The sequence below is a fragment of the Pholis gunnellus genome (genome assembly GCF_910591455.1).
Source record: "Pholis gunnellus genome assembly, chromosome: 1".
Lineage (NCBI taxonomy): Eukaryota > Metazoa > Chordata > Actinopteri > Perciformes > Pholidae > Pholis > Pholis gunnellus.
The window spans coordinates 27,013,125-27,040,376 of NC_136528.1; the positions used below are offsets into that span (position 1 = coordinate 27,013,125).

General features: G+C 43.8%; 1 protein-coding gene across 2 annotated transcripts; it reads left to right on the forward strand.

Moving 5' to 3' along the window:
- Window positions 1-1,761: 1,761 nt before the first annotated feature.
- Window positions 1,762-15,304, forward strand: mapk6 (mitogen-activated protein kinase 6). Of its 2 annotated transcripts, none has more exons than XM_079160892.1 (8): window positions 1,762-1,946; window positions 5,464-6,346; window positions 6,463-6,780; window positions 11,332-11,476; window positions 11,868-12,032; window positions 12,177-12,372; window positions 12,590-12,707; window positions 12,982-15,304. In XM_079160892.1, exons 2-8 carry the CDS (start codon window positions 6,110-6,112, stop codon window positions 14,068-14,070), a joined length of 2,268 nt encoding a protein of 755 aa, XP_079017018.1. In that variant the 5' UTR covers window positions 1,762-1,946; window positions 5,464-6,109; the 3' UTR covers window positions 14,071-15,304. The 2 variants fall into 2 exon arrangements, with proteins under 2 accessions (XP_079017018.1, XP_079017019.1); XM_079160893.1 differs by lacking the exon at window positions 1,762-1,946 and adding an exon at window positions 4,609-4,707.
- Window positions 15,305-27,252: the final 11,948 nt, after the last annotated feature.

Consider the following 27,252-nt stretch of genomic DNA (forward strand, 5'->3'; position numbering starts at 1 on the left):
CAGAGTGAGATTCAACTAGGAACCTTTCAGCAGCTTTGTGTGGACATTCTCGGTACTGACAAAACGTCCTGAACAGAAAACAGTTGGGACAGCCAGTTCTCTCCGAGTTAATGGGTACGAGGAGGAGGCTTTCTCCAAAATATTTCCGGCAAAGACCAGAGAGTTTTAGAAATGAAGCAATCATACATGAGTAGAGCAAAAGCAGTTGACTATCTGAGCATTTAACGTTTACTTATCAACTTTACTTAACACCAAACCACAAAAAGATGGCATTATGTAAACATTGCTCCCTGCAATGGAGACACAGTCACAGTGGTCAATGTGTACCAACGCTTTCTCTGTGCAGGCCTCTTTCACAGCGCTGTGAAATACCTGAGTTGCGTGGTATCTGACATGAGCAGTGTGTGTGTGAATAACACAGCTCCTGTGAGGGTCAAACGGCCATTGAAGTTATCCTGGGTGCAAGAACTCATGTACGCTCTTGATCCGTTCTGCACCTTTGCTTCAGGTCCAGTGAGACAGCCCGTTATACAACAGCAGAGAGACACAGCATGGAAAACAGCAGAGATCAGTATGAATCGCTCTGAGTGCCAGTAGAGAGCAGGCCATAGTGCTTCTGTAAATTGTGTTATGTTATGGTATCTGCCTGCACTTATTCAGGGTAATCAGTGATTCATTAATTAAGGGTGTTGATCAACTGAGTCCATGCAGCGTTGCCCATACAGGCTATTCTTTGAGTTCACAGATCGTGAATTAATCTCTTAGTTAGAAGTAAAAAATAAGAGCGTGGTCAGAAAAAAACATATGCAAACAACGCGAAACCCACGGCTTCGCCCTCATTTCCTCACACGTCCATTCAGATATTTTGATAACACACAGCTGGTCCAGACCCCTCAGCAGTCTGGTTTAAATATCAAACAAATACACGCGTTTCCTTCCACAGTCCAAACATGCCCGTTTATCAAGACACCCTCATCCTGCCACATGACAAGCAGATCAAGACGGACGGAGGGAGTGCTTGCCAGCAGCACCAGTCTCGCAGGCAGAGAGTGGAAGACACCATGTGATGTTGTGAGTAAAGAAAGCAGGAAAACAAATGTGATTTGTGAAGCGGGAGGAAAACAGGCAACCATCGTTCTGCAGAGGAGAGATCATCACTCAGCAAAGCAATTAAACACAAACACTTCACTTCAGAGGATGAACTGCAAACACATAAAAGTGCCTTCTGGTACAGACATATATCGCAGGCTCTGTTCTTTGCAAAACAGGAGGAGTAATGTGACAAAAATCCGCATGAGCATGTATTTTTCATTTAATTCAAAAGTGTTTTGGAGGCTTTTCCTAATCCGAAAAGATGCAGAGCATTCACAGCCCATCAGGAGCGTGTAATCCTTTGATTTAAGCTGACAGATAAAAATCATGAATCCCCAAAACTGGATTTGCAAAGGTCTCACCCAGAAAGAGGAATACATTTTCAATGCAGACCACAAAAGATTTGTTTGGTTTCTGCTTAGACTGGACCAAAACATGAAGACATGAAATTTAGGAGCACATCTGAAAAAGAGGAAAGGGAAAGAGAGAAGAGTAAGAAAGTAGCAGTGAAAGAGAGAGACAGAGAGAGGTGGTGGCAAACGGACTCTCATGGTGGTGGATCTGACACACCGACAGGCCAAGCCATACACAGAGCAGTCTCCTCCCCTCTCTGGCCTGGCCTATATTAACTCTCCATGGAGCTCCACCTCACAACCAGAGGCACATGGAGTAGGATAACACATCGGCAAAAGCTCTGACAAAAGAGTCACGTACACAGGGAGGCACTAGACTGCGCTCTTCACCTGTCTGCTGGTCAAACTGGCAGTGTTGGATGTACAGTTTAAACTCTCCCGGATGGACTGTTAACTTCTGTACCATGTTGCTCAGGTCGTCTCAGGAGAATGTCAGCTCTGGTAAGTGGCAGGAAGGTTACATACGAAATAAGCGACAAGTAGACATGCATGAATGTGTCATGTTAGTTAAGTTGAGTATATTTCTGTTTTTGCCTGGATTCTAGGCAAAAATAAATCTTCAACAAAGAGAGCAGGTTGGTGATGTGTTTTGTTATGGTGAGGTAGAGGATAGTTATGCAGGAGTTGGGCTTAGACACACTCAGATGCTGGTGAAAGTGTGATTAACAGCAGATTAACGTAGACAGCAACTTCGTTCGTCACATAGGCGATACTCATCAAACAAGTTTGCAACAGTTCAGTGTTTGTTTTGTCTAATGACCACAAAGCATTGCAGCAACACGGCAGCAGCAGTAAGGCATTGATAGCCTATGTCATCCCAACTAACTTACACAGTCAAAGACTTGATGTCAACTCTTTGTCTCGTGAACAAGGGGAGTCCTGCTGCAGGATAACAACAAATAACAGAGGAGGAAGATTATGTTTTTAATCTGTCTTCTCTAAAACAATCAAAAAGTGAGAAAATTATCTATTGACACCAACAGATAGGGTCAGCTTTACCCTGACCTCTGCTCATTCATCTAGCGCAGAGGGTAAAGAGCACTCATATGGGCACACAAGTGCCAACACCTTATCTAAAAATCAGAGTTTTAATGATTCATGTAACTTCAATCAGAAGCAATGCAATCATGGCGCCAGTGGCCAGTGGGACGTAATGATATTAACAAGAAATATGGTCTGATGAAAGGAAAATGTACGCTGTCTATCTTAGTTTCTGACGTGCGGAAGATGTAAAGTGTCTCCTTTACTGAAGTGCCTTCGAGCAAAGACATTGCATTAACTTGACCTCTGACCTTCCAACAGAGGAGGGGGATCAAAACTTGGATCAATAAAGTATCATTTTAGCAGGATTGACTAAATATTCATTGTAAACCTACGATGAAGGAATGAAAAATAGAAACTCTTCTTGAAACTATATCCTTTCTTTAAAAAAAAATAAAATAAAGAGAGATGAACTCAGAGTGGCCTAACTTAGACATCAGCAAACCAAACAAGGCTCTAAATTGCATTAATTATACGTCCCAATTCTCATCGCTCTTTAAGATCTAGCTAATCTTGTGAGATATTATAATTATATATTATTACTGTATGTCTTTGGGAATGATGCACGAGACAAAGCATCTTTATAAACTACGATCTCACTATCAGCCAATAATACAAGAGTAGCTAATAAAAGGTATATTGTGTCTTCTCTCAACATGTCTCTCAGCTGGTCCGACTAATAACAGAAACAAGTCGCTCTCAGAGTCTGTCGCATCCCGCTCAGTCCGCATGCAGTTTATGTTCTCCATCGCAGAGCCCATCCCGGCCTGTGAGAGGGATCTGCATTCTCGGGCACATGGGTTCCCACATGGTCTGCCTGCGGATGCTGATGCTGCGGCTGTGATGCTGCTTGCTGCCTGCACGCCCATCCGTCTGCCAGTCACAGCATCCACAGTGAGAGAGGACCAGACGCGGTAGACTAGTACAGGACACCAACCGCAGTCGGAATGAGGGATCTGAAGGGAGAAAATTACCGCCTTCCTTGATCTCCCGCCTCTGTTGTGCTCGGGATGTGTAAACCTCGTCGAGATTAGATATGAGGGCGGACTAACTAACGGAGAAACACCCTGCGCTTCTCGGTGTCAGATGGACTTTTTAAATCCGCAAGCCGCAGTGAGTGAACCGTCGATTTTTCTCAATGATACCATTAATGCATTACGTGCTCTAATCCGAAAACACCCACCGAAGACAAAAACAAGTGGGGAAAACAATTCGTAGTTCACTCCGGAAAACAGCACCATATTTGCAAAGGATTAAAATAGAAAGCAAATAGAAAGAAGGGACAGGTCAGACACGCGATTGTCAGCGTCTGGTCTGCAGCATTTTGCGCACCCACCAGTTTTGGATTTTTTTCATCTCTCCTTTTTGGTTATAGGATACGGAAGAATGTTATTTATCCTCATCCCTTATCAGTTTGTTCACATGTTACGGTGCGGTACAAAATCAAGCAAGCATCTTTCCGTCTTTTTTTATATGTCTGTTTCTACTTGGATCTTATAAACAGCACTATGATATATGTTTTTGCAGCAGTGGTTGAACTTTATTTGTAATGTGCTATGATTATATGCTACATAGAGATGATCATAGCATTCTTGTTTACTGCAGAATAGTATTGGCACCTATGCTCTTATCATTTCATCCATAAACCTGTAAATACTGAGTTGGATTTTGAATCCGCCGCTGTCACGTGATCTCACACAAACACATGTTGTTAATGACTCCTGTTGCATTCAAGTACTGCTCGAAGCTCCAATGTGTAATGTAAAAACGACCGTTTAGGCGTTGTGTTACTAATATACTCAACAATATCTGATATGTTAAGGTATCTAAGACTGCCACAAATATGCACTGCTACTTACTATGCGCTGCAATTTATTTTTTGTAATTATATTTATTTCATATGATTACAAAAATCGGCCAACAATCCTTTAACATTGCCGCAAAATACCACTTCAACTATCACATTGAGAAGAATTCTCACGGTAGTTGAGGTATATCCGACTGTCCTTGAAGGCAGCGTCGTGGCGTCACGCTGTCTTCCATAGCTCTGCCCAGCCTCAATGGCGATTGCAATAGATCCGTAGAGCGGCAGCGGAGCTCGGTCAAACCTCGTCTGGGTTTGATTAAGCACATAACGAATCTAATGCTACGAATACGGACTGTAAGTAATTTACTATATGTAGATTATTGTCACTATCACTGACATTAAATGCCATTTCAATGTAGGTTTGGGTCGTTTTTAACGATTTAAGCGAGGTCGGCTTTGTGCTGCTTAGCGCGAGGAGAGCCGTAACACGTAGTCAGAAGCCTCCGCCAACAACGACTCCTTTGTTCGCTTTGTCGGAGGATTTCTCTTTAACCTCACGTTTACATGTTAATGAAACGGGCAGGGTTCGTTGATATCGTAGTTTCCCTTATAATACGGTGTATGTGGTCATGTGTGATATATTAGGACCCAGTAGACGGTATGTGTCTCGGTAGCTAGCTTGTCAGCTCGCCGTTATGCTTCCATTCCTGACTTTTTCCGCCTGCCAGTCACAGACCCCGTGAATACCAATAACATTTAAAGCACAGAATTAAGACCGTTTTTCTTCAATGTGTGATATGTAATCTTAGCTAATGAGCTGTCTGTTCTATATTTCATCGATACCCCCAAAACCGGACTAGCAAGCGCCTAAACCGGGCGTGGGAGGTCTAGTTTCCATTTATGACACCACGTTGAACCTAAAGCCGGTTTGTTGTTTGTTGGCTCTTGTGAAATCAACCAACGTATTAGTAAGAGCTAGGTTTGACTACGTTTTCGTGCAACGGTGGAGAAGTACTATTACAAAACGGTGGACTTGTAACCCTTCTGTCCTGGCACGGCATTGCGTTTTGTTCCTAACCTTCTTTTTGTTGTTTTTCTCTTGTCTTTTAGGTTATACCCAAGTAAAATGGAGGATAGTTTTGATTGCGACTGTGGCGAACTTGAGCCACCTGATCATTGAGAGTGAAACATTACTTTGAAGACTTAAAGGCCAGACTCATTTCAGTTTTATAGATCAGGTGACTTGACTTTCATTTGAATTACAGACAGATAAATAGTTATAAACAAAAAAAGAAGAAAAATAACAACACATGAAGCTGCTCAGGACCAGTCAAACACTGAATGTATCCTCACTGTAAGGATGCAACTACATGCTTTTATAGTTTACTTTAGTCTCAGTGCTTTTTAATTGGCCTTAAAGACCATTCCATTGCAGTCTATAATCATTACTTTATTTAAACTGTTCACATAAAGATATCCACACATCCAGGATCGGAAGAGAAATTCAATTTTTAACATTATCCCCTTACTCAAGATGGAACAAAGATTTCACCACACATCAGTGCCCCAAATCTGACAGTGACAGACAGACAGGGGGACTCGGTAGTCGTCTGTACAGGGTTCAGTCAGCTCAGCCGCTGAAGCAGTGGAGGGATTGTCAGATAAATTCCTCTGTCGGTGATACATTCGGAAACAGGCCAAAGACCATACATTAAGAGACAGCAGAAGCTTGGCGTAAAAGCCGAAAACAGTCGTCATGGCAGAGAAGTTTGAGTCACTGATGAACATCCACGGCTTCGACCTGGGTTCTCGCTACATGGACCTGAAGCCTCTGGGCTATGGAGGGAACGGCCTGGTGTTCTCAGCCGTGGACACAGACTGTGACAAGCGTGTAGCCGTGAAGAAAATCATCTTGACGGACCCCCAGAGTGTGAAGCACGCCCTGCGAGAAATCAAGATTATTAGACGCCTTGACCACGACAACATTGTCAAGGTATGTTTGCTCAAAAACTCAAAGAGAATGAATTGGATTTTCTGGGGTTGTAAAAAGTGCTTTTGTCCAATTTGAAAACTGACTTTCAACACTGACACTTCTTCTTATGTCACCAGGTGTTTGAGACGTTGGGCCCCAACGGTCGCAGGTTAACGGAGGATGTGGTGTCCCTGACGGAGGTCAACTCTGTCTACATTGTACAGGAGTACATGGAAACGGACCTGTGTCAGCTGCTGGAGAGGGGCCTTCTGTCTGAGGACCATGCCAGGCTCTTCATGTACCAGCTCCTCAGGGGCCTTAAGTACATCCACTCTGCCAATGTGCTGCACCGCGACCTCAAGCCTGCCAACCTGTTTGTCAACACAGAGGACCTGGTACTGAAGATCGGGGACTTTGGGCTGGCCCGTATCATGGACCCACACTATTCTCATAAGGTATGGCCAGTCTCTGGCTAGCTGTTGTGTTCGAGGAGAGAATGTGATTCTTTTTTTTTTTAATGGTGCTTTGTGATGACTGTGTTGAAATGCTGTTCAAACTAAAGCTTTAAGAAGAGCAGATATAGCAAATGTTTTCCTAAAGATGAGTGCTTTGTTGCTCTGACACATGATGTTTGTGTTATTGCCCAGTAACCTGGTTCCCACCCCCACGGTGACAGTTTCACAGCAGGAAGTAAACAAGACGGGATGTGGTTCCTTGAGGTAACGCCTCTAGTTCCTTTGTCAGGAGAAGTGAGGCTGTGGAAAACCCAGCCATGGGAACCTTTTAGGTGAATAAAGTTTGAAGTGAAAAGGGCTCCATTACAAGTCTAAATATACAGATGAGTGAGTTCATGTTTTTGTGGTTTAACAAAGATGAAGATAATCCTTGTTTCTAGGTGAGAAAAATACAGCAAATATTCAAATGTAGCATTCCCAAAACGGGCAGGTTCAGCCTTGAGCCTTTGTTAGCTTCTAATGGGAATGTTGAACGCTTGAGTCTGCAGCAGATCAGTTATGAACGTTCTGCATTACAATATATACAGATATTAATGCCCTGTAAACCAGGGCATTAAAAGCCAGATGTTGACACACCCAATCCTAGATGTACATATTGTAATGCTCTCCCTAAACCCAGAGTTTTGTTTGTGAGGCAGTGTAATGGTAGCAGTAAAGTAGGTTGTGGTTGTCTTTAGTGTGAGAAGAGTGTGGATCATCGTGTCTACTTGTAGCCAGGTGGAAGGCCTGCATTGCCCTTGTGTGTTACTGTCACCTTATGAAAAGGCCATATGGTGGTGTGATGTGAGGAAATCTAGGTTGGGAAGCCCCTCCTCCTCCCTCTGTAGCTGCTGGATCTCTTTGGGAGCACAGAGGCAGTCAGATACTCACGTGTGTCTCAGATTAGTCATTGGAGGGTCTGAAATGGGCTCACGAGATGCGATCCCTCTGGCTGGGTCAGAGGGATCGCATCATTCATATGAATGATATGCCTCATTCATATCCCTTACACAGCCTGGATTCCTGCTACAGCATACATCACTCTGGGACAAACTTACACACACACTTGTTTACCAGAACTGCTCGTTTCCAGCACGCCACCACCACCACCACCATGTTATTGCAGTCTAGTCACATTTTCAGCTCTGATCTCTATATTTTCACATGAGTCATATGTTAAGTGGAGGCAATAGCTATCTCTGCAATAGGAAGAGGAAGGCGAGGTCTTGTAGTTGCCGGGAAGAAGTAAGTTTCTCACACAGTTAAGTCACTATAGCCACCCACCCAGCATTACTGCACTTCTCCCGTACAGCAGAGTTTGCCATGTGGGCTGTTTTCCCTCTATACAAGCAGTTTTTCCTGATGCGAAACATTGAAAAGCTGCTTGACTGGGGTCAGCTCTCTTGTGTTTGATTATTGTCTGCCGTAGCACTGCGGTCAAGAATACAAATGCTGTAGTCAGACTGACTTTAACGGGCTTTGACCCGGCTCTCGTTTCCAAACCGTGTTGCTGTGTTTCGTCTGTCTCTGCTATGATAACAATGGTGGTGGGGGAGGGAGAACTGTGAATTCTCGACCAGCCACTTTTCCAGGGCACCTATATTCATCTGATTGAGTGTGCGTGTCTGGCGTTTCAGACGAAAATGAGGCTTGTTTGGAAATGAAGCCATCACCCGCAAATGACACTATGGTGCCTAGTGGAGTGTGGAGGCGTTGGTTTCAGTGTTGGTCGGATATTATGGCGGAATCACTGGAGGCAAATTTGCTTTCACAACCACCGTCTACTTCTAGGAGACGGGGTGAGTCGGGGCAGCTGGGTGACAGAGTGCATGTTATTTGAATAACGTTGTTTCTAAATAAAGAAGGGCTCGTTACCAGTGAACCTCACTTTGTGTAGTATCAGTAATGTGTTGTATGGATTTATGCACCAGTGCTATAGCCACAAGCCATTTGCTCCACCTTATCTCCCACTTTACTACTTCTTTTTTTGGTATCATTTGGGTTAATAGAAAAACCTCCTCATGATTTCCATCAGGTTTTTATGATCCTGAATGGTTCTGTTCTAAGTATACTGTATGAAGCTTGCCAAGAGTACCTGTGTTTCTGGGATCTCTTTACTTTGAGAAAGCAGGCTGCTCCTGCCTCTGTGAACCTTAAAGCCCACCCTAGTGGTGGCCCAGAATCAAGAATGGCAAGAATTCACGTGCCCTCATCCAACTTTCCAACCCTGATTCCCTCCTTTTCCCAGCCAGCCCTTTGTGCTGCTGTGGGAGCATTTCTCAAGGCCTTATTTGAAGCTGCCTGCGTTTCCAGTTGTAACCGCCTTTTTTAGCAATAGAAAGAGAGTACTGTGGATATAACACTCGCCAATTTAGGTTTAGCATCGGTTGTATTGAAGCAAGACGTTTTGGTTTTACACAAGGTTTACTCCAGGATAGTGTAACACATTTAATATGTACCTTAGTTAAGTGATATAACATCTGCTCAGTGTGGCAACATGTGTTTTAGAGGGGAAATCCAGTCTAGTTTTCACAGGTTACATCAGAATGTCTTTATTTGATCTGTTGTAAAGAAATAATAACAGGGACACTTTCATGAATTTTATAAGAAGAAGGGGGTGGAAGGTTCACAGAGGTCTTTTACAAAACCACAACTGCAAGCACACACACACACACACACACACACACACACACACACACACACACACACACACACACACACACACTTGACCTAAATATTCAGCCAGCAACAGGCCTGTCTGGCACCAGACTTCACACGATCTAACAGGAAAAATGCTGGGGAGTCGACTAATGGCTTAATGAATATCAGAGACCTGGTTTCACTTATTTTCCCAAATTTTCAAAATATCCTGCAGTTTCTTGCAACTAATGGTTTTTATCATGGAACCAAAAATAGCAAGAATTATGGTGATCAGACATGGGACAGATCGGACACATGGACCTAATGAATTGATGAACAATGTGTGGTGAGATGCAGTGAAGCTCCACTTAACCTGCTATTTAAAGTGGTTTGCCTGTGAAATTATTCACGTGTGGGTGGGTGGGTTTAGACTAAAATACATTCAGTGCCGGCAAGGACGTCTATCGTGAGTCTTCAGTCACTGGCTTCTGTGAAGCAGCACAGCTTCCTCCTGCAATTGGAGGCTGGGCTGGTGGTGATCTCACTGACTCGTCACCAACCACCGTTGCTGACATCTGGTCAGACCTGCTGAGGGTTTCTGTGATAAACCGCTGCCAGAAACACTTGAGGGAGCCTTTTATGAGTCACTAAATGTCTACCCGGTCTGATCTAGATCAGGCGGTTAAGTTATTCACCAACTGTTGCCAGAGGTATTGAGATGACTGACGCTTTAACTCCCGCCTCCGTGTCGTTGTGGTTAGTGGCTCACTTGGAGATCAGTAAAAGTAAGGGGCGAGCTGGAGCGTTCAGCTAATGCACTGTAATGCCCTCAGCTGGTAGGCGAACTCTAATCTGCTCCTTTTTTTAGTTCAGAGTCCATCTGACAAAGAATTGTCCTGATGCAGTGACCCAACACTCTCAAGATAACCTAATCTAAATCTGTTGCAATGCTCTGCTAAGCTGGCTGCAGATATTTCTCCACTGTGACCACATTCATGCAGTTTATTGGCTGTTTCTCAGACCGGGTGCTGGACTGCTTTGCAAGTTTCAGTCTTAGGTGTTACCTGCCCTGTAATTCCTGATAAGCTTCATTGTTAAGGCCACTGCTAGACTCTGACATACCTATTAGCTGCTTACCCAAAGACGGGAGTCGCATGTACAGTCTACATGGCGAGTCATTTATAGGCACATCAAAACAGGAGTGATACACTCGAGTATAGTGTGACGTAAAGTATTTGCGGCTAACTTAGGGCAGAAACTAAAGCCTGGCTCGGTGGTTAGCCGACCATTTTAGTCTGACCACGGACTTCCACTGCAGGGGGGGGGGGCAGCGTGGGTATTGTTTTACCTCCTCCCATCCCCCAATGTCCCCGTGTGTGCGGGCACACAGGTCAGTTTCCTTTGTGTTCAGTGTCCTGCTCTGTGTGAGAGTGGAGTGCAGATTGGTGTCACTGGTCAGTGGAGAGTGTGGCAGCGGGGGATTATCCCGCTCTCTCTGACTGCTGACATGTCTGATCTCCCCCTTTTCATCTGTCTTTTCTCTCTGGGGTCTTTGTCTCCATGCTGTGTTGCGTACGTGACCGGCACAGAGCAGGTCCGCCAAGGAGACTGTACGAGGGGTTATCAAGTTTAGCACGGACCAGCAGGCGTGGTTTGTTCTGGGACTCGTGTTAGCAGCAGTGTTGTATAGGCAAACCCAGAGGCACAGGGAAGTCATGTCAGTCACATTTTATCTACTATTGAGGGAAATGAGTTTTTAGAGCCTCATTAGCTGTGAACGAACCAGTGGTTTTGGGGGGGGGGGAAATCAATATAAAAGTTCTTGTTCTCCTACGAGTCCCACTAAATATGCCATGTCCCCTTCTAACACAGGGCCATCTCTCTGAAGGTCTGGTCACCAAGTGGTACAGGTCTCCTCGCCTGCTGCTGTCTCCTAACAACTACACCAAAGCCATCGACATGTGGGCGGCTGGCTGCATCTTTGCAGAGATGCTCACAGGGAAAACCCTCTTTGCAGGTAAATGTCGACTTGGTTTCCTGCCTCTGACTCACACAAACGTACCAGCAAGTAGTCTTTAAAACCAGACGAGGTGACTCTGAGGTAAATATGGAGCACAGGTCTGAGGCATATGTTCAGGTCTTTGTTCAGAACAGACAAGAGATTGGCCCAAAGTGGGTTTGCTTTTACTTTCCTTATTGCAGTCTTTTGCACATCCAGCGGGAGCTGTGAGACCGACTCTAATTTGTTCGAAATTGCCTCGAGCTGAACACAAGACAAATAACATCTCTGTTCTCGTGATCCGCTGCGCTCGGCCTAACCCAAAATACACTCACTCAGTCCTGCAGATGTTCAATGTCGTGTGACCCTTCAGAGAACGTGTCTCATGTTTGTCTGCCTGGTGTTTCAGGAGCCCACGAGTTGGAGCAGATGCGGCTGATCCTGGAGTCCATCCCCGTGCTGCGCGAGGAAGACCGACAGGAGCTCCACAGCGTCATCCCCGTTTTCATCCGCAACGACATGTCCAAGCCTCACACGCCACTGGCCAAGCTGCTGCCTGACATCAGTCCCCAGGGTGAGTCCCACTTCCTTATTCATTCGCAGTTGCTCACAAGCTCAGTATATTGTCGTGAACACAGCCCAAAGGCAGGGGTCAGGATCTTGTGTCTCATAATTCACATTTGTTACTTGATGATCTCAACGTCCTCCCTCTCTGCAGCCCTGGATTTCCTGGAGAAGATCCTGACCTTTAACCCCATGGATCGTCTCACTGCGGAGGAGGCCCTGGCCCACCCCTATATGGCTGACTACTCCTTCCCCCTCGACGAGCCTGTCTCTCTGCACCCCTTCCACATTGAGGACGAAGTAGATGATATCCTGCTCATGGACCAGAGCCACAGCCACACCTGGGACAGGTATGCTCGCTCTCTCAAACACCTGCTCTCTGTGACCAGGTTCACACATGCAAAGCTATATATTTCCCACAGTCTGTAAAAATATGAATATGCAGGTCACATGACCAGAAAAAAAAACATGGTGTGTTTGCATAGTTAGATCCTGTAATGGAGTTTGTTTGTTTTTTGTCATTTTGTGCATGTTTGATTACTGAAGTCTCTATGATACTCCTATCAGGTATCATGAGAGCCAGCTGTCGGAGGCGGACTGGCACTTGCACAGCACCCACGACCCAGATGAAGTTCAGGTCGACCCGAGGGCTCTCTCTGATGTGACGGACGAGGAGGAGGTTCAGGTGTGTTTGAATCTTCGTACTCCTGTTAAAACAAGTAGTTTTTATTTATCTTTACTTTATAAACTTTAAGAACACATTTGAATGCTTTAGATAACTGTTAGTATGCAAATGTGAGGATGCATAGTGTCGTTCTAAAAAACAATATCTACAAAATAATTGAAAATACTTTCCAGTGTTGCAATCCAAAGCTTTACAGGGATAGCATGTCTTCCTCCTCACTCATTTTAAATGGACTGTTTGCTGAGGCTAACTGGTGGCTGTTGTCCGTTTCCAGGTGGATCCTCGTAAATATGCTGATGGAGATCGGGAGAAGTTCTTGGATGAGCCGTCCTTTGACTACTCCACCATGTTCCAGCCAGAGCGATCCTGGCAGGAAGACCACCACGAGAACAAATACTGTGACTTGCAGTGTAGCCACACCTGTAACTACAAGGCCGTGTCGCCCTCTTACCTGGACAACCTCATCTGGAGGGACAGTGAAGTCAACCACTACTACGAGCCCAAGCTCATCATCGACCTCTCCAACTGGAAGGAGCAGCAGAGCAAGGAGAAGGGCAAGGCCAAGAGCAAGTGCGAGAAGAACGGGCTGGTGAAGGCCCAGATCGCTCTGCAGGAGGCGGAGAAGACCCAGAGTCCGGTGGAGAAGGACAGCGAGCAGGAGAAACACCAGACGGAGAAGCCCCAAGGCCAGCAGAACCAAGGCTTTGACTTTGACTCCTTCATTGCCAGCACCATTAAACTGAGCCTGCAGCCAGAGCCCTGTCAGGAGGTGGCCCTCCTCCACGAGGTGGGCCTCCTGAACGAGCTCAACTCTTCCGTTTCCCAGCTGGAGGCTCCCCGCTCAGGCTCCATGTCCAAGTCCATAAGTCAGGAGAAGGAGGAGAAGTGCCTGGTCAACTTCGCCCAGTTGGGCGGAGGAGGGTCGGGTGTCGTCGGCGGGGATGGGGCCTGGCCCGCTCAGCCCTGGGAGAGCTTCGGCTGTGGGGAGCGAGTCGGGGAGAACGGCTGTTTGATAGACGAAGCATGCTGGGACATTCACAAAGAGGACCAGCTCCAGAAGGAGAGCACGTACACCAGCTACCTGGACCGCCTGTTCAGCCGGAAGGAAGAGGGGGCCGGAGAGACCGTGGCCAGCTCGGAGACGGAGCCCTCGGAGGGGAGAGAGCTGGACGACAGCTTCCTCGGCAGGAACACGGAGATTGTCCTTAATGTTCAGCTGGACTCTCTGGCCCTGCCTGGCTTTGCCAGCACCGATGACTTGCCTCTAAAATCCATCCAGGCGTCCCTCACCCCCTGCGCTGTCAAATGCTCCCCGCAGGTCGCCCACAAAACATACAGCAGCATCTTCAAGCATCTTAATTAAAGAAATATATATCCTCCGACACAAAATCTAGGCAGTTTTGTTTTTATGTTATTTTTTTTAATTTTTTTATAATACGGTATATCATTGAACTTGAATCATTTCATACCTTTTTTTTTTATTATGGTTACTTTTAATTATTTTATTTTTTAAGAGTTGAGGGGTGATTTATTATATTTAAAGAGTTTGGGTCGTCACTCTGAGCCTTGGTCACCGGGCCTTCATGGGTTAATGTCTACGTCCTCATTGCTAAACTGGCATGTCACTTGCACACTTAAGTACTGTAGAAGAACGGAAAGCAGGAGAGAAGCAACTAGAAGAAAGATGGATGATGGTGTGACATAGGGAAAGGTGCTAGACACTAACATTGCCTTTCCTGGTTGGGGATACCGAGGAAAAAAAGGGGGATTTGGATGATTTAATTTTTGCTTGACTTCATGACATTTTTCCCTGAAGAAAGCTTCCAAAATATCCCTTTCATACTGTAAATCTGACACATGATGCCAGCAGCAACCATTATCGTAGGCGTTAATGTAAATGTGTTATCTACCTCAAGGTAACAGCCGCGAGAGACACTCGAAGCCGCACTAGTGCTTTACACACATGACCATCGGGGTCGCGTAGATGAAATCTGTCTCACTTTAGCATTTAACATAGTGAGGTGTTTCAGTAATCATTATTTATTTCTAGCAGATGTGCGATATTTATTTTATCAAAATGTGTTATTTCAATGTGATTATTGAAGATCGATGAGTCGGACAGACTTCCATTTTCATTTCGGCACTATATGGGCGTCTTTAAGTGTTCTTTTGTTTTATGGTAGGATGCAAATTCATCCGTTATGTTCTAAACGAAGTCGAGGCTTTCCATTTTCCACCAATATTATCCAAATGGATATCATTCTTTTTGTTTTTTTATTTATAGGTGCGCTCTGTCTTTAATGGAAAAACTGCTTTATGGTTTAAAGAAGCGCCTAAAAGTCTTAATTTTTTTTTTATCTAAATGTAATGTTTAAAAAGAAATGCGTGCATGGAGGCAAGAGAAAGGTACATTAAAGTTAACGGTGAGTATAAAGTATGTCAGTTTTAATTGTACGTTTTTTGTTAAATTTCTATGTACTTTTTCCAGGCAAGCATGATAAATTAGGTTAAGGTGTAGCATGTAGAACACTTATGGACTTTCTTTTGTAATCATTGGTTCCCCTGTTCTACAAAATATCTTGAAATAAACTTACTGGCAAAGAGTTTAGCTTGTGTGTCTCCTTTGTGACTCCCTGACCTCATACACTCAGTTAAGTGTTTTTGTAACTTTAATATTGTAGCCACAAGAGCCTTGTTCGTGGAGAGGAAATGCTGACACTTCTAGACTCAATTTTAATGTCAAAGCAGGCAGACTAAATTACACCGCAAGCGCTCTGGACACAAGCTTTGAATCAGCAGCTAAATGTAGCTCTGGCTCAGTCTGCCATATTTCAGATCCGTCGACTTGGGACACAGATTCCCACCTGCTCTTAGGTGTGAAGCACTGCAGAGAAAGGAGCAGGATTACAGAGCAAAGTGTTCCCTTTCTGTTATTCAATAGTGACCCATTGCCTTACAGTGTGATGCCATTTAATGGCCGGTCACAGGCAGCTTTACTTTGTGTGTTTCCAAACATCTCTAAAACATGAGCTGCCTCTGAGAGAGAGAGAGAACTCGACGAGCTGACGATCAGGTTGTGTGGGAATGACTGGTTCCTGCAGGTTGAGGTGACCTGGTCAGGGATCACATGATTTTAGGGTCATTTTAGTCTTTATCCACAAAATGTGGCGTATGGAGGGGCGGGGTGGGGAGTAATAAGTAACATGTCTTTAATAAATAGATAAATGTTTAACAAGAGTCAAAACAGGGTGAAAGCTCAAGAAGTAATTCCAAGCTGTTAACATTCTCTATCAGTAAAATGTGCTGCATTCAAATACTTGAGTATAAAAGTACTCTTTATGTAGAACAGCCCCTGTCACTATTATTGAAATAATCCTATTGGTGCATCAACATGTAAGAAGCCTTAAGAGAAGATAGTCCCCGATTAGTCCCACAAAAAGGGGAATTTTAACATTTTGTCCACATGAGCCCAACAGTTTGAAAACTGGTTTATCATGTGAATAATTCTCTGACCAGACTGGTTATTTAAACAACAAACGAGGGAAAAGCTGGGGTCCAAAGGTTGGAGCTGCTTGTCTCAACATAATCGGCTACAGCTGGGCTTCAGTTCTTCACCGCCGTTCCTTCCTGCTGGGGAAAAATGAGGCCGGCTCTGTGTTGTTTTTCTGCTCTCCTGGTAACAATAGAATCCTCAGAAGAGATTAAACCCTCCTGGAAAACTCGGATAGAAGCTATGGTACCTGATTTGTGCCAAGTGACGGAATAAGAGGAGCGCCTTAAGACTGAATGTAGGTCAAAATCAAAATTATGTGCTATTTTAAATTTTTTTTTTTAACTCCCACCACCTCACATGCTTCTGATTTAATTGTCAGCCGTTCTGCTCAGATGACAACACTCGCATCGACCTCACACAGGCTTCCTCCTTACCGCCGCCATGAGACAAGCTCCTCCATCCTCCCACTCTGATGCCACTTCGTCTGCACACTCTTCTGCAAGCTGCGACTGTATTTCTCCTTCGTCTTGCTCCTACGTAGCTCACTTTCTCATGTTCCCATCTCCTGACTGCCACTCATCCCACACCAGCTGAGGTCTCCCCCAGGCCTGTCAGGTGTGGTCAGGTTAAAAATAAAATCCAGGAACACCCGGATAAGCAGCGTAACTCGCCCCTCCATCAGATGGCAGAGGTGTAACGCACTACCTACTAATTCAAGGTCATGGTCGCTATTCTCTTTTCATGAAAAGGCGAATTAAAACTCAATGTTGGAGATTTCGTCAAAGACCGATAGAGGGAACTGAAATAACCTATAGAGGTGATGAGCTGCTTGGCATAGGCCTGCGTCTCGCAGTGAGGTAGAATTCATCATAATATTTATTAACTTGAGGCTGCTCATTATGGCACCTCGGTGCCAGAATGTGTGTCCATATTCAGACCAGAGTTGTGCAGAGAGCTGGATTCTAAAGCTAGAACACAAAGTACCTTTATAAATAGACATCACCTCTCGGGGCACTTTGAAAGCTTTATTTACTGCCAAAGTCACAGATAGTCCAGACCATCGACATCAGATCAGTGCATCATTTTATACCACTTCTAAGCTACGTGTGGTTATGGCGTGGGATTTGTTTTTTGGCTGCAGCAGGCAGCTGTTTTCTGCAAAACAAGCTCGACAAACTGCTACCAGCTCAGCAGCAAACAGACGCAATTCCCCCGTGAGTTGGTGGAAACCAAAAACAGAGTTGAAAGAGAGTGAAAATTGGACTTACATTCGCCATGTGGCCAGAAACACAAAACCAAGTGAATGAAAATGTTGCTCTGTAACTGCTGGACGTGTGTGTGTGTGTGTGTGTGTGTGTGTGTGTGTGTGTGTGTGTGTGTGTGTGTGTGTGTGTGTGTGTGTGTGTGTGTGTGTGTGTGTGTGTGTGTGTGTGTGTGTGTGTGTGTGTGTGTGTGTGTGTGTGTGTGTGTGTGTGTGAATAAGCAAATGGTTTCCCTAGAAGTTTGACATATCACCATAAAAGGAGAGGATTTGTCAATGCTGTGTTCACAACAACTTGTTTCTGCTGCCTTCAAATGGCCAAATATGTTATAGCAGGTTAAAGGATAAGTTCACAGTATAGACTGATGACCAGTCTTTCAGAGTACATATGGGCATGTAAGTATTGTTTGAAGATGCGTTTGAAAAAATGGACACCAATGGTGGCTTACACTGTGATTTGTGCCCTCAGTCAAAGAATATCCTTCTGAAAACTTATAAGTAGCATAAGGTGTTCCTCGTAAACACTCATTAAGCACGCAAGACACAAGAAGTTTAGGTGTCTTTTGTGTGCAAACAAATGGAAGCCCCAAAATGTGGTGTTTTTAATTTAGTGCAATCAAAATATCTTATTGTGCGTAGAAGTTATCGTCTTTTACAATTTACTTCACTGTTTAACATTAATTAGCTTTTTTTCCCCTACGTGCAGCATGACCAAACAGAACGCACAACACAACCTCAAAACGGAGGGAAATAAAGTTTTATTTTCACTTGTCTACAATGATATTCCTTGCTGCACACGCTAAAAGAAAACGTCTGTGTTTTAAAAAGGCAAAGCTAATGAAATTACTCCAGATTCAGACCATATAGTACTTTACTCAGACATCTTTTTATTGTTTTTCTGACTTTTATTTGACTTTTTTATACATACTATATTATGATTTTTTTGTTTTTGACATACTATGACTTTTTCCGACATACTATACTATGACTGAGTTTTTTTTTTACTTTTTTCGACATGCTATATAATTACTTTTTTAGATTTTTTTCAACATGCTTTAATGTGACCATTTTATTTTACTTTTTGCGACATACTATACTCTGACTATACTCTGTCAAATACTGCTATGAGTTTTTATGACATATTTTTACTACGAATTTTTTCAGCAAACTAAACTATGATATTTTTTCATGACATGCGATACTCTGATCATACTCTCTGTCAAATATTGGGACGAAAATACCAAAGTAACTTACAATTCCATTTGACCCTAAACAGAGAGTACACTGTGGTAGAGTACCTGATCACTCTGACTGATGAAACTGAGGAAAACGTTGACAATGACAATGTACAGCCATAGAAACTGTCCGTCAGAGGCAGAACAGACTGATCAGGGAAGTCAGGCTGTGTTCACTTTGTCAGATAAGAGAGGTGGAGACAGAATCTTTGTTCTTAATGTACGGGTGAGACATACAAGGATGTCAGAGAAGTTTTCTTTAAAAAAATAATTAGTATATACCCTGAGTTTATTTACCAGATCCTGAGAAACTGACATATTTATGTGGGGAGAAAAGTTTACGTGCAATATTAGCTACTGCCACATTAACATTAAGAGGTGCCACAAGCTCTATAGTAAATGTGTTCCAGATTGATTACATCTGTAAAAGAGTGTGTGTTTAAAGTGTATTTGTTATCTAGTTATTATCTTTTTTGTTTCCTCGTGTAAAATATAGTTATTCTAGAATATGTAATTTAGCTTCGGCAATTATGTAACCTGAACAGTCAAGCCAATAAAGCTTATTTGAATTGAATTAGAGATAGAGATATAGAGAGCTAGACAGCTGAGAAGGAAGCAAGGAAAGAAGGAAGCAAGGAAAGAAGGAGGGAAGTGTGAGAGGCAGGTGCTGGAATTGTGTTTTCAGAAGATCATTTGAGTGGTGTTTCACTGCAAAATATCGCCTACATATGTATTACTTGAGACTCCTACATGAAATAAAATCATCACTTGTGTATTTTCTTATCCATTGTGTGGGTGACATGAACTGGCCACTTCACATAAAAGCACATCCAGTAACAGTGGATATGTTTTCTGTGTGCAAATAACTGGGTCTGAAATTAGGAGGCGCAGAAAGCTCAAAGGGCGAACTGAAGGAAAGGAGATGGCCTTTGATATTAATGGATTAACATATTTTGAGCTTGAGAGTGGATTTGATTCATGCACAAGAGCTTACAGAACCCTCGAGGTAATTGTGTGATTCTTCCACACCCGATGACAGAAGGCAGGGTATGGTCACAACGCCCCAGTGCTGCAGCATACAGTACGTTCACCGTGGAAAAAAACACATTCCAAAGACAGGCTACCGAGAAACTGTTATTGCTTGTTTATCTACTTGTTTAGTCATACTTGTGCAGGTCATAAATAGACAGTGTTAGTGTCATATCATATCATCTTAAAATGTTACTGAAATAGATGAGCGGGGTTGTTTTGAAATAAACCTGGACACTTTGTGGACCTGAACTAATTTTAATACTAATTAAGCAAAACAATGCTGAGAAATGCCTCTTGTTTTTGTGTCTTGCATTTCACAGACAAACAGCTTGGAATATTACAATTGTGCTGAAGCCAAAGTAAAGGCTCACAACAGACCCTTCTGGTCCCGTATGGAGAATTTTAAGAGCTAATCTAGCAGCAAAAATGTGTTTTGTCAAAACACAGAATGTTAGCCGAATAACTTGGCTGAAATTGTCCAGACTTAATAAGTTGAACTGATCCTGCCCCAATGGAAAGAGTTCTGCAAAACAAGAACACCACTGTCATTGACTGTGTAATGCTCCTAAAACCAGGAAATTCAAAGCCACAAATAAACACCTGCACCTCTAGTCCAACCTGCAACACCTTTTGGTAAAATAGTAGCAGCAGCAGCGATTTAGACCAACAATTGTAGACATTCTGGTGTGTGTGCCTTCAACATTCAAGCAAAGTAATAGCTTCTACAATTGTTACACGTGTGTTAATATGGAGCACTGCGTGGGATTTAGTGACATCTAGTGGTGGGATTGCAGATTGCACGCGATTTAACACCCCTCCGCTCACCCCTCTTTTCCAAGCGTGTCGGAGGACTACGGTGGCCTCTAGGTAACGTTAAAGCACAGGGATGAGGAGCTGCAGCCTAGCGAATATGAACTCGTGATATTGCCTGAGAGATTGTGGTGTTTCTATTCAAAAGGTGAACCTCCAAATTGTGGGCTCATAAATCTGGACGGGAAAGTGGATGAATTGCAAAAAATCAAACAAACACCTTTGGGTACGACATCACAGACAGCAGAGCATAAAAGCAACCAGATCATTGCAAATTATGAAGCTACATGAATGAGGAAAAACAGAGAGTGAGCTGTTCAATTATCAAATTTCCTCCCCCACAAATTCAGAAAGACACATTTTCCTTTTGCAATGGTATATGATCTATTTAGTTTTTCATTTTCTGTGACATTGTGTCATGTTATATTAGAAGGCATTCTTTGTAGCATTGTTGGTTGCTGCTTGTAAAGAATCTCTTATAGTCCGGAGGCAGCGGCAATTGCCACATTTTAAACTGGACCCTTGTTACTTGTTACTTCGTTCGTCAATGAACTAATTAAGCATTTACACTTTGTTAAACTAACACTTGCCAGCAATTTCTCTGTTTAGAGGTCCAACAGTAATTTGGAGATAAAACGGTTAACGTTAGTGAGAAATAATCCTTGTGAAGATGTAAAAGAAACAGTGTTGAAGTGTTGAGTGACAGCCTCTCATTCTTAATCATGACTTGTGTGCATGTTAGCTAAGAATATAGGCTAGATGACGAGTATGAACGTCAATTACAGAGGCAAACTGCAGGCATTGTAACATATGGCCAAGTCCTGTATTGACCCAAATCATTGAGTCCACAGTTAGAACCCCAGCCATTAATAAACAGATCTGGTTGGAATAGTAGATCCATTTCAAGTGGGTCACACATGATGAATGCAAGGGATTATTTTGTAATCTTTTTAATAAACTACTCCTAGAGCCAGAAACATAAGATTGACGTTTTTCTGTTATGTCACACCAGTAGGCGTTACATAAAGGATAAACTGTTAATATATCAGAACTTACAAATATAACATGAACTTATTGTTCATTTTATTGTTACAATACAAAGACAACGCTGCCACTTATTTTGCTCACTTTATATTCTTATAGATTGATTTTTTTGTAGTTCTATATCGGTTATTCAGTGTGGATCCTGGATCCTGGATCCCGGATCCTGGATCCCACAGAGACACAGGTACAATCCCTGATACCAGTACTCGGGGGTGGGAAGTATCCTTGCAGATGCACTAGCAGCTCCTATTGGCTGATTATGACACCTGCTGCATGGAGTGTGGTGGGATCTGCTGAACAAAATAAAAACAATAAAAGAAAGAGATTAAGAATGCTATTGGATGTTGCTGTATTCTGTCATTAAAAGCTGCTGTACATGAGTTGAATTTCTTACGGAAGCTTAAAAATTTCCATCTAAAAATATAGTCTACAGAGTCCCATCTGAAGAAGTGTATGAACGTTTAGACCTCAAATAATGACTGACAGTTACATTATGAAGCAAACTGATAACATACAGGGTTCCTGTTAGCTTCTCTGTGGTCTGCTGAAGACAAGAACATGTCACGAAAGGTGCACTGCGCTTCAAGTGTTGTGTTTACAGGTTGCTAAGACACAGTTGTCTGGCTACAGTGGATCTCTGGGTATTTACCTCAACAGCAGATTCTCCTGAGTGTCACTCATCAACGCACACACATTTACATGTACAGCTTGTTCCTCAGACAGCCTATAAGAGAAACACAGCGTTCTGTGTCCTGGATTTCTGCTCATTTTGTCATCAAACTAAACGGGCTACAGGGAGGACTTCGGGGGCGAACGGCAATTACATCTTTTTGGCATGTCATAGTGGCTTCAGATCAGAGGTCTCTATTGTGACCAAGCAGAGAGGCTAAGATGAAGGCCAAGGCTTTGTCCGTGAGGGAGTGCACCTGGACGTCAGAGGAGTGCCACCTAGTGGATGAGCTGCATGGAGACTCCCAGAGGGACAGCTTTTGTATACCAAATATATTCAGGTCCAAAAAAGTGAAGCCGCTCACAAGGATTCAGACTGGACCCACTTACCAGGTGTACCATACAGCCAGAGAGCTCCTGCTTGAAGTGCTGGACAGAGGAGCCATCCGGGAGCTGATCAGGAGAGCCGCTGGAGTGAAGCCAGGGGCGAGACGTCCGTCGTACAACCAGAGCAGAGAGCAGGGTGCAGATCTCTCTGAGGAGGAGTATGCCGAGGCGTTAACATGGTTCTCCATAGTCCTACAGAGCGGTCTGTCTGTAGGGGAGAACTGCAGCTTTGGCTCCGAGTTGACCCTGAGACTGGATGGATGGCAGGGCGTCCTGAAGAGAAACAGCTTCCAGAACAACCTCCTGTCTCTGACCAGACTGGAGGATGGAGACAAGTTGGAAGCCCTCTCTGCGTTCTGTAGCCACTTAACCAGGCGCTACCAGGCCTTATACACGCCTGGCCACAAACTGGCGGTGAAGAAATACAGACTTTCCTACCAGCAGGGTCCTTGCTCTCTCCATCTTGCCCTCCTCTGTGACACGAGCTCCGGCTTCATCTGTAACATGTATCTGTATTGTCCAGAGCGACTCCAGAGGCAGAGCAGGACAACTGTAGTTGAGCAGGTGGTCGGACACCTGCTGAGACCTTTCTGCAGCCACAGACACCTGGTTCAGCTGGACAGCTCTGCTTGGGGGCTCACAGACATGTTCTCTGGCTTAGGGGTGGATATTAATTTTGCCCCGACTGTTAAAAGATCATCTTCATCTCCACCACTCGTGCCCGATCAGCTCCAATCTGAGGACTCACCATCTCTACTGGTGGCCCATCTGCAGGGTTGGACTGGACCTGCTCTGTTTCCTTCGTCAGACCTGAAGGGATCAGATGTGTTTCTCCCAGGCCTCTGGGTGACGCTACACGTCATCTGCATCAACACATTTATGCTCCACACTCTGCAGAGGCAGGGCTCAGGCAGGCAGGTCCACCTGACAGAGTTCACCAGAACTCTGGCCTCCAAGCTGGCCGTGGACAGCAGCGTCACTGTGCCTGTTCTGCCACAACTAAACAGCAGCTCATGCCAAGAGACAGGTTTCACAAATCATTCTAAGCAAAGGTCAGTCTTACTCTTTTGTTCTAGTGTTTCTTTTCAAGCTAATAATAGCCTTCACAGTATTACATGTTTGAAACAACAAAGAAAAAAGGCAAGCAAGTGATAACTTCTATTTTTGAAAGCATTTGAAGTCTAAAAATATATTTGTATCGAGGCTGTGTGTGGAAGGAAATCCATTGAATTGAATTCAATTGATTTCAGTGCAACTTCAGGTGAAAATATTTTAGAATGACTGAATATGGCATCGACAACAAACAAACAAAACGTGGAATTACATTTTCTCAGGATAATGCACAATTTGGGTCATTTAATTAAGACACAGTTGTGCAAGACGTAATGTTTGTGCTATTAGTCTATTAGTGTAAACTGGGTTGATCATTTTAATATGAGGGCGGTGACTTATAATTATTATCAATATGTAATAATATGCTGGTTGTTTTTTTTCAATTAACTGATTATGTTTTGAGTTATACATTTCTTCAGTCCAAAATGCAAATACATTAAATGTACAACTATTGAGACTACATCAAATGATGTGCAATGTTAAGCATAAGGTTTTGATTTCTGTTCACTGGTCTTGCAGGACAAGTACCATCAGTCCTGGTCAGGTGGTGGACAATGAGAAACAAGGCTGCAGCTCTGCAGTGCGGCTGCACGGGTGGAACAGAGCAGGAGTGTGCGGCTTGGACAACTCGGGCAACTCCTGCTACTTAAATTCTGTGTTACAGTGTTTGTGTTCCACTGTGCCCCTCGTGGAACACCTCCTTAATCAGGACACTCGCAAAGAGTTGGGAAGGTAAGACCCCCCCCCCCGTCGTCGTCGTCTCTCTCTCTGACTCGCTTGTTAACCGTCGTGTTTTCCCAGCGGTTTAACCTCTGTCCAAGCAGGTCTAAGTGCCGTGTGGCCGAGATGTTTGTCCGCCTGCTGGAGGAGATGTGGCTGGGAAGCATCTCCAGCTGTGACCCTGTGGAGGCTAGGTCTGTGATATGCTCCATACTCCCCCAGTTCAACAACTACTCCCAACAAGACGCCCAGGAATTGCTGCTCTTTCTCCTCAACGCACTCCACGAAGACCTCACAAAGGTGCGGTGAACACGTCCACGACGCGTACCTCTCTGTGGCCAATCACCACACCTACAGAATGAGTAGATCTGTGTCTGTTTGTTTACAAGGTTGCAAAGCGCCCGATGCGCTCCTCAATACGACAGTCGAGGCGAGACCAGAACAGAAACTGTGCCACCGCAGCGATGGAGTCCACCACCGTTGTGTCACGTTTGTTTGAGGGCCAGCTCGGCTACAGGACCCTCTGCCTGCACTGCGACCTCCAGACACACAGCACACAGACCTTCACTGTACTGTCACTACCGATTCCAACAGACATCATTAAGTGCTCCATTCAGGTACCCTTCAACACCTGCAGGTGCCACTTTGCACCAAACGTCCTCCAGACTGTATGCATGTCACGTTTTTAAGACATTGGTGGTCTTGGCCTTATTGTTCTGTGCTTTCTCCCTCAATTCTGCCTCAATGTTGTGCAGGATTGCCTGTCACTGTTCTTCGAGCAGACTATCCTGACCGAGGGAGAGCAGATGCAGTGTTCGGTGTGCGGGGAGAGGAGAGAAACAGCAGTCCTCACTTGTTTGGACAAACCTCCCGAAATCCTCATGTTGCACCTGAAACGGTGGGTGCACACAAAACATAATCTGTTAAAGGTAACACTTAATAGGAAGGGCACAAGTCAAATTCACGAATCTTTAGTTATTGTGAAATGCGTGAGAATTAAAAAAGTCATCATCACTGATAAAATAATCTCACCTTAAAGGTCTGCATGATCTTCATGAGCAGATGTTCTTTGCCTAGTTGCCTTCTTGAGCTTTGACGACACTTTCAATCGTCATTCAGTGTATGACTTGCAGTTGAGTCATATGCTAGTTAAATTAAAGCCGTGAACCAGAGCGCCTTGTTCAGCCTTATTGGAAACAGAATATTTCATGAATCTTGTCTTCCTGCACAACAATATATTCTGCTAAGAGGCTTCAGGTTGTCTTGTTTTCAGTGATGAAACTGTGACTGAACTGCTGCTTAAATTAATACATTTAGTCAAAGAACTGGCAAACATGTGCAAGCTGAGAGAAAGACTCGAGATACTAACTTGAGAACATTTTAATTCTGGATGATTTATCTGCGAGTGAACATTCCTAAAGTTATGGGGCCTGTATTCATATTGAGCCTCACAATCAACTGTGTGCATTAGCGAAGAGTCTGCATCAAAAATGCACTAATACGAGTAATTACGAAGGGCTACTATGTCTAAATACCCTGGAGATACTGGAGAGATAATGCGGTGGGTATTAGTAGCTGTTAATCAATGTGATCTTTATCTCCTCTGCAGGTTTGGTTGTAAGGGGAAGAACCAGGTGAAACTGAGGACTAACGTCGTTTTCTCCTCGAGACTCGATCTCTCCCCGTTTCTATCCAGCTCAGAACAGAACACCTTATACTCTTCATACCGCCTATATGCTATTGTGGTCAGTAAACAAACATGCACACACACACACACACACTGTATGAGCAACCCTACGGGCTTCATATTACAATAATAACAAATCTCAAAGCTGTAGTTAGATGTTTTATCATTTTGCACTGGGCAGATGTAATAATCTCGGCCCAAATAGAACTTGGACAGAAGCAATTTTCTGTAATATGGACAAAATCTGTGACCAATGTATTACTATTTTTGCCGTTTGTCGTCAAGGGTTAAAAATGTTTCCAACAGGACCGTATTGGTTCTGTGATCTTTTGAGTTCATGCACTACATCGTTCCCCTTTAATGTCACATATTTTTGAAGATGGTACGTCACAGGATGGCAGTGATTTGCTGCAGCTAAGTCGTATCTTTTTTCAATTTGGGTCTCGCTGAGTGATGTTGTGCTTTAAAACTACATTTTGGGAGGACGGACTTGATCGAATTCATTTGATTAAGACAAAAATGGCAGCTGTGGGAAGCACATTAAAATAAGAATATTGAAACCAGAGTATAATAATATCAGTGTGAAACGATGCATTATGGACAAATAGAGTTTTCACTTTGGCCCCAAAAAATGTCTTTCATATAATTTTCATGTACATTCTCCTTTTCTAGAACCACACAGGTCACCTGAACATGGGTCACTACACAGCTCTGTGTCACAACGCCTTGACTAAATCCTGGCACCGTTTTGACGACTCAGCGGTCAGAGAGGTACGGGACAGCCTCGTTCAATCTCCGAATGCCTACGTGCTGCTCTACAGCCGCAAGCCCTTTCAAAAGCCAAAGATCCACGGACTGAGCTCTCCAACCAGCCGGCCAAATCCACGAGGGGACTGAGTTTCAACTTCCTTTTTCTTGTTTTATCCAAGCTTTTTTTTTTTTTTTTTTAACTGTTGTTTTCTTTCTAATGATCATACATGGTATTGTCTTACAGCCTCAGGAATGACGAGACTACAACATAACAGGAGGGTTTCATTCAGCCGTTAGCCGATTTATCCTAAAAAAAAAAAGTCACTCAGACACAAACAGTAATT

Coding starts and splice junctions, on each gene's coding strand:
- mapk6 (XM_079160892.1), top strand. CDS start 6,110: ATGGCAGAGAAGTTTGAGTCACTGATGAACATCCACGGCTTCGACCTG. Junction 6,347..6,462: donor ACCACGACAACATTGTCAAG/GTATGTTTGCTC, acceptor TTATGTCACCAG/GTGTTTGAGACGTTGGGCCC. Junction 6,781..11,331: donor ACCCACACTATTCTCATAAG/GTATGGCCAGTC, acceptor CTTCTAACACAG/GGCCATCTCTCTGAAGGTCT.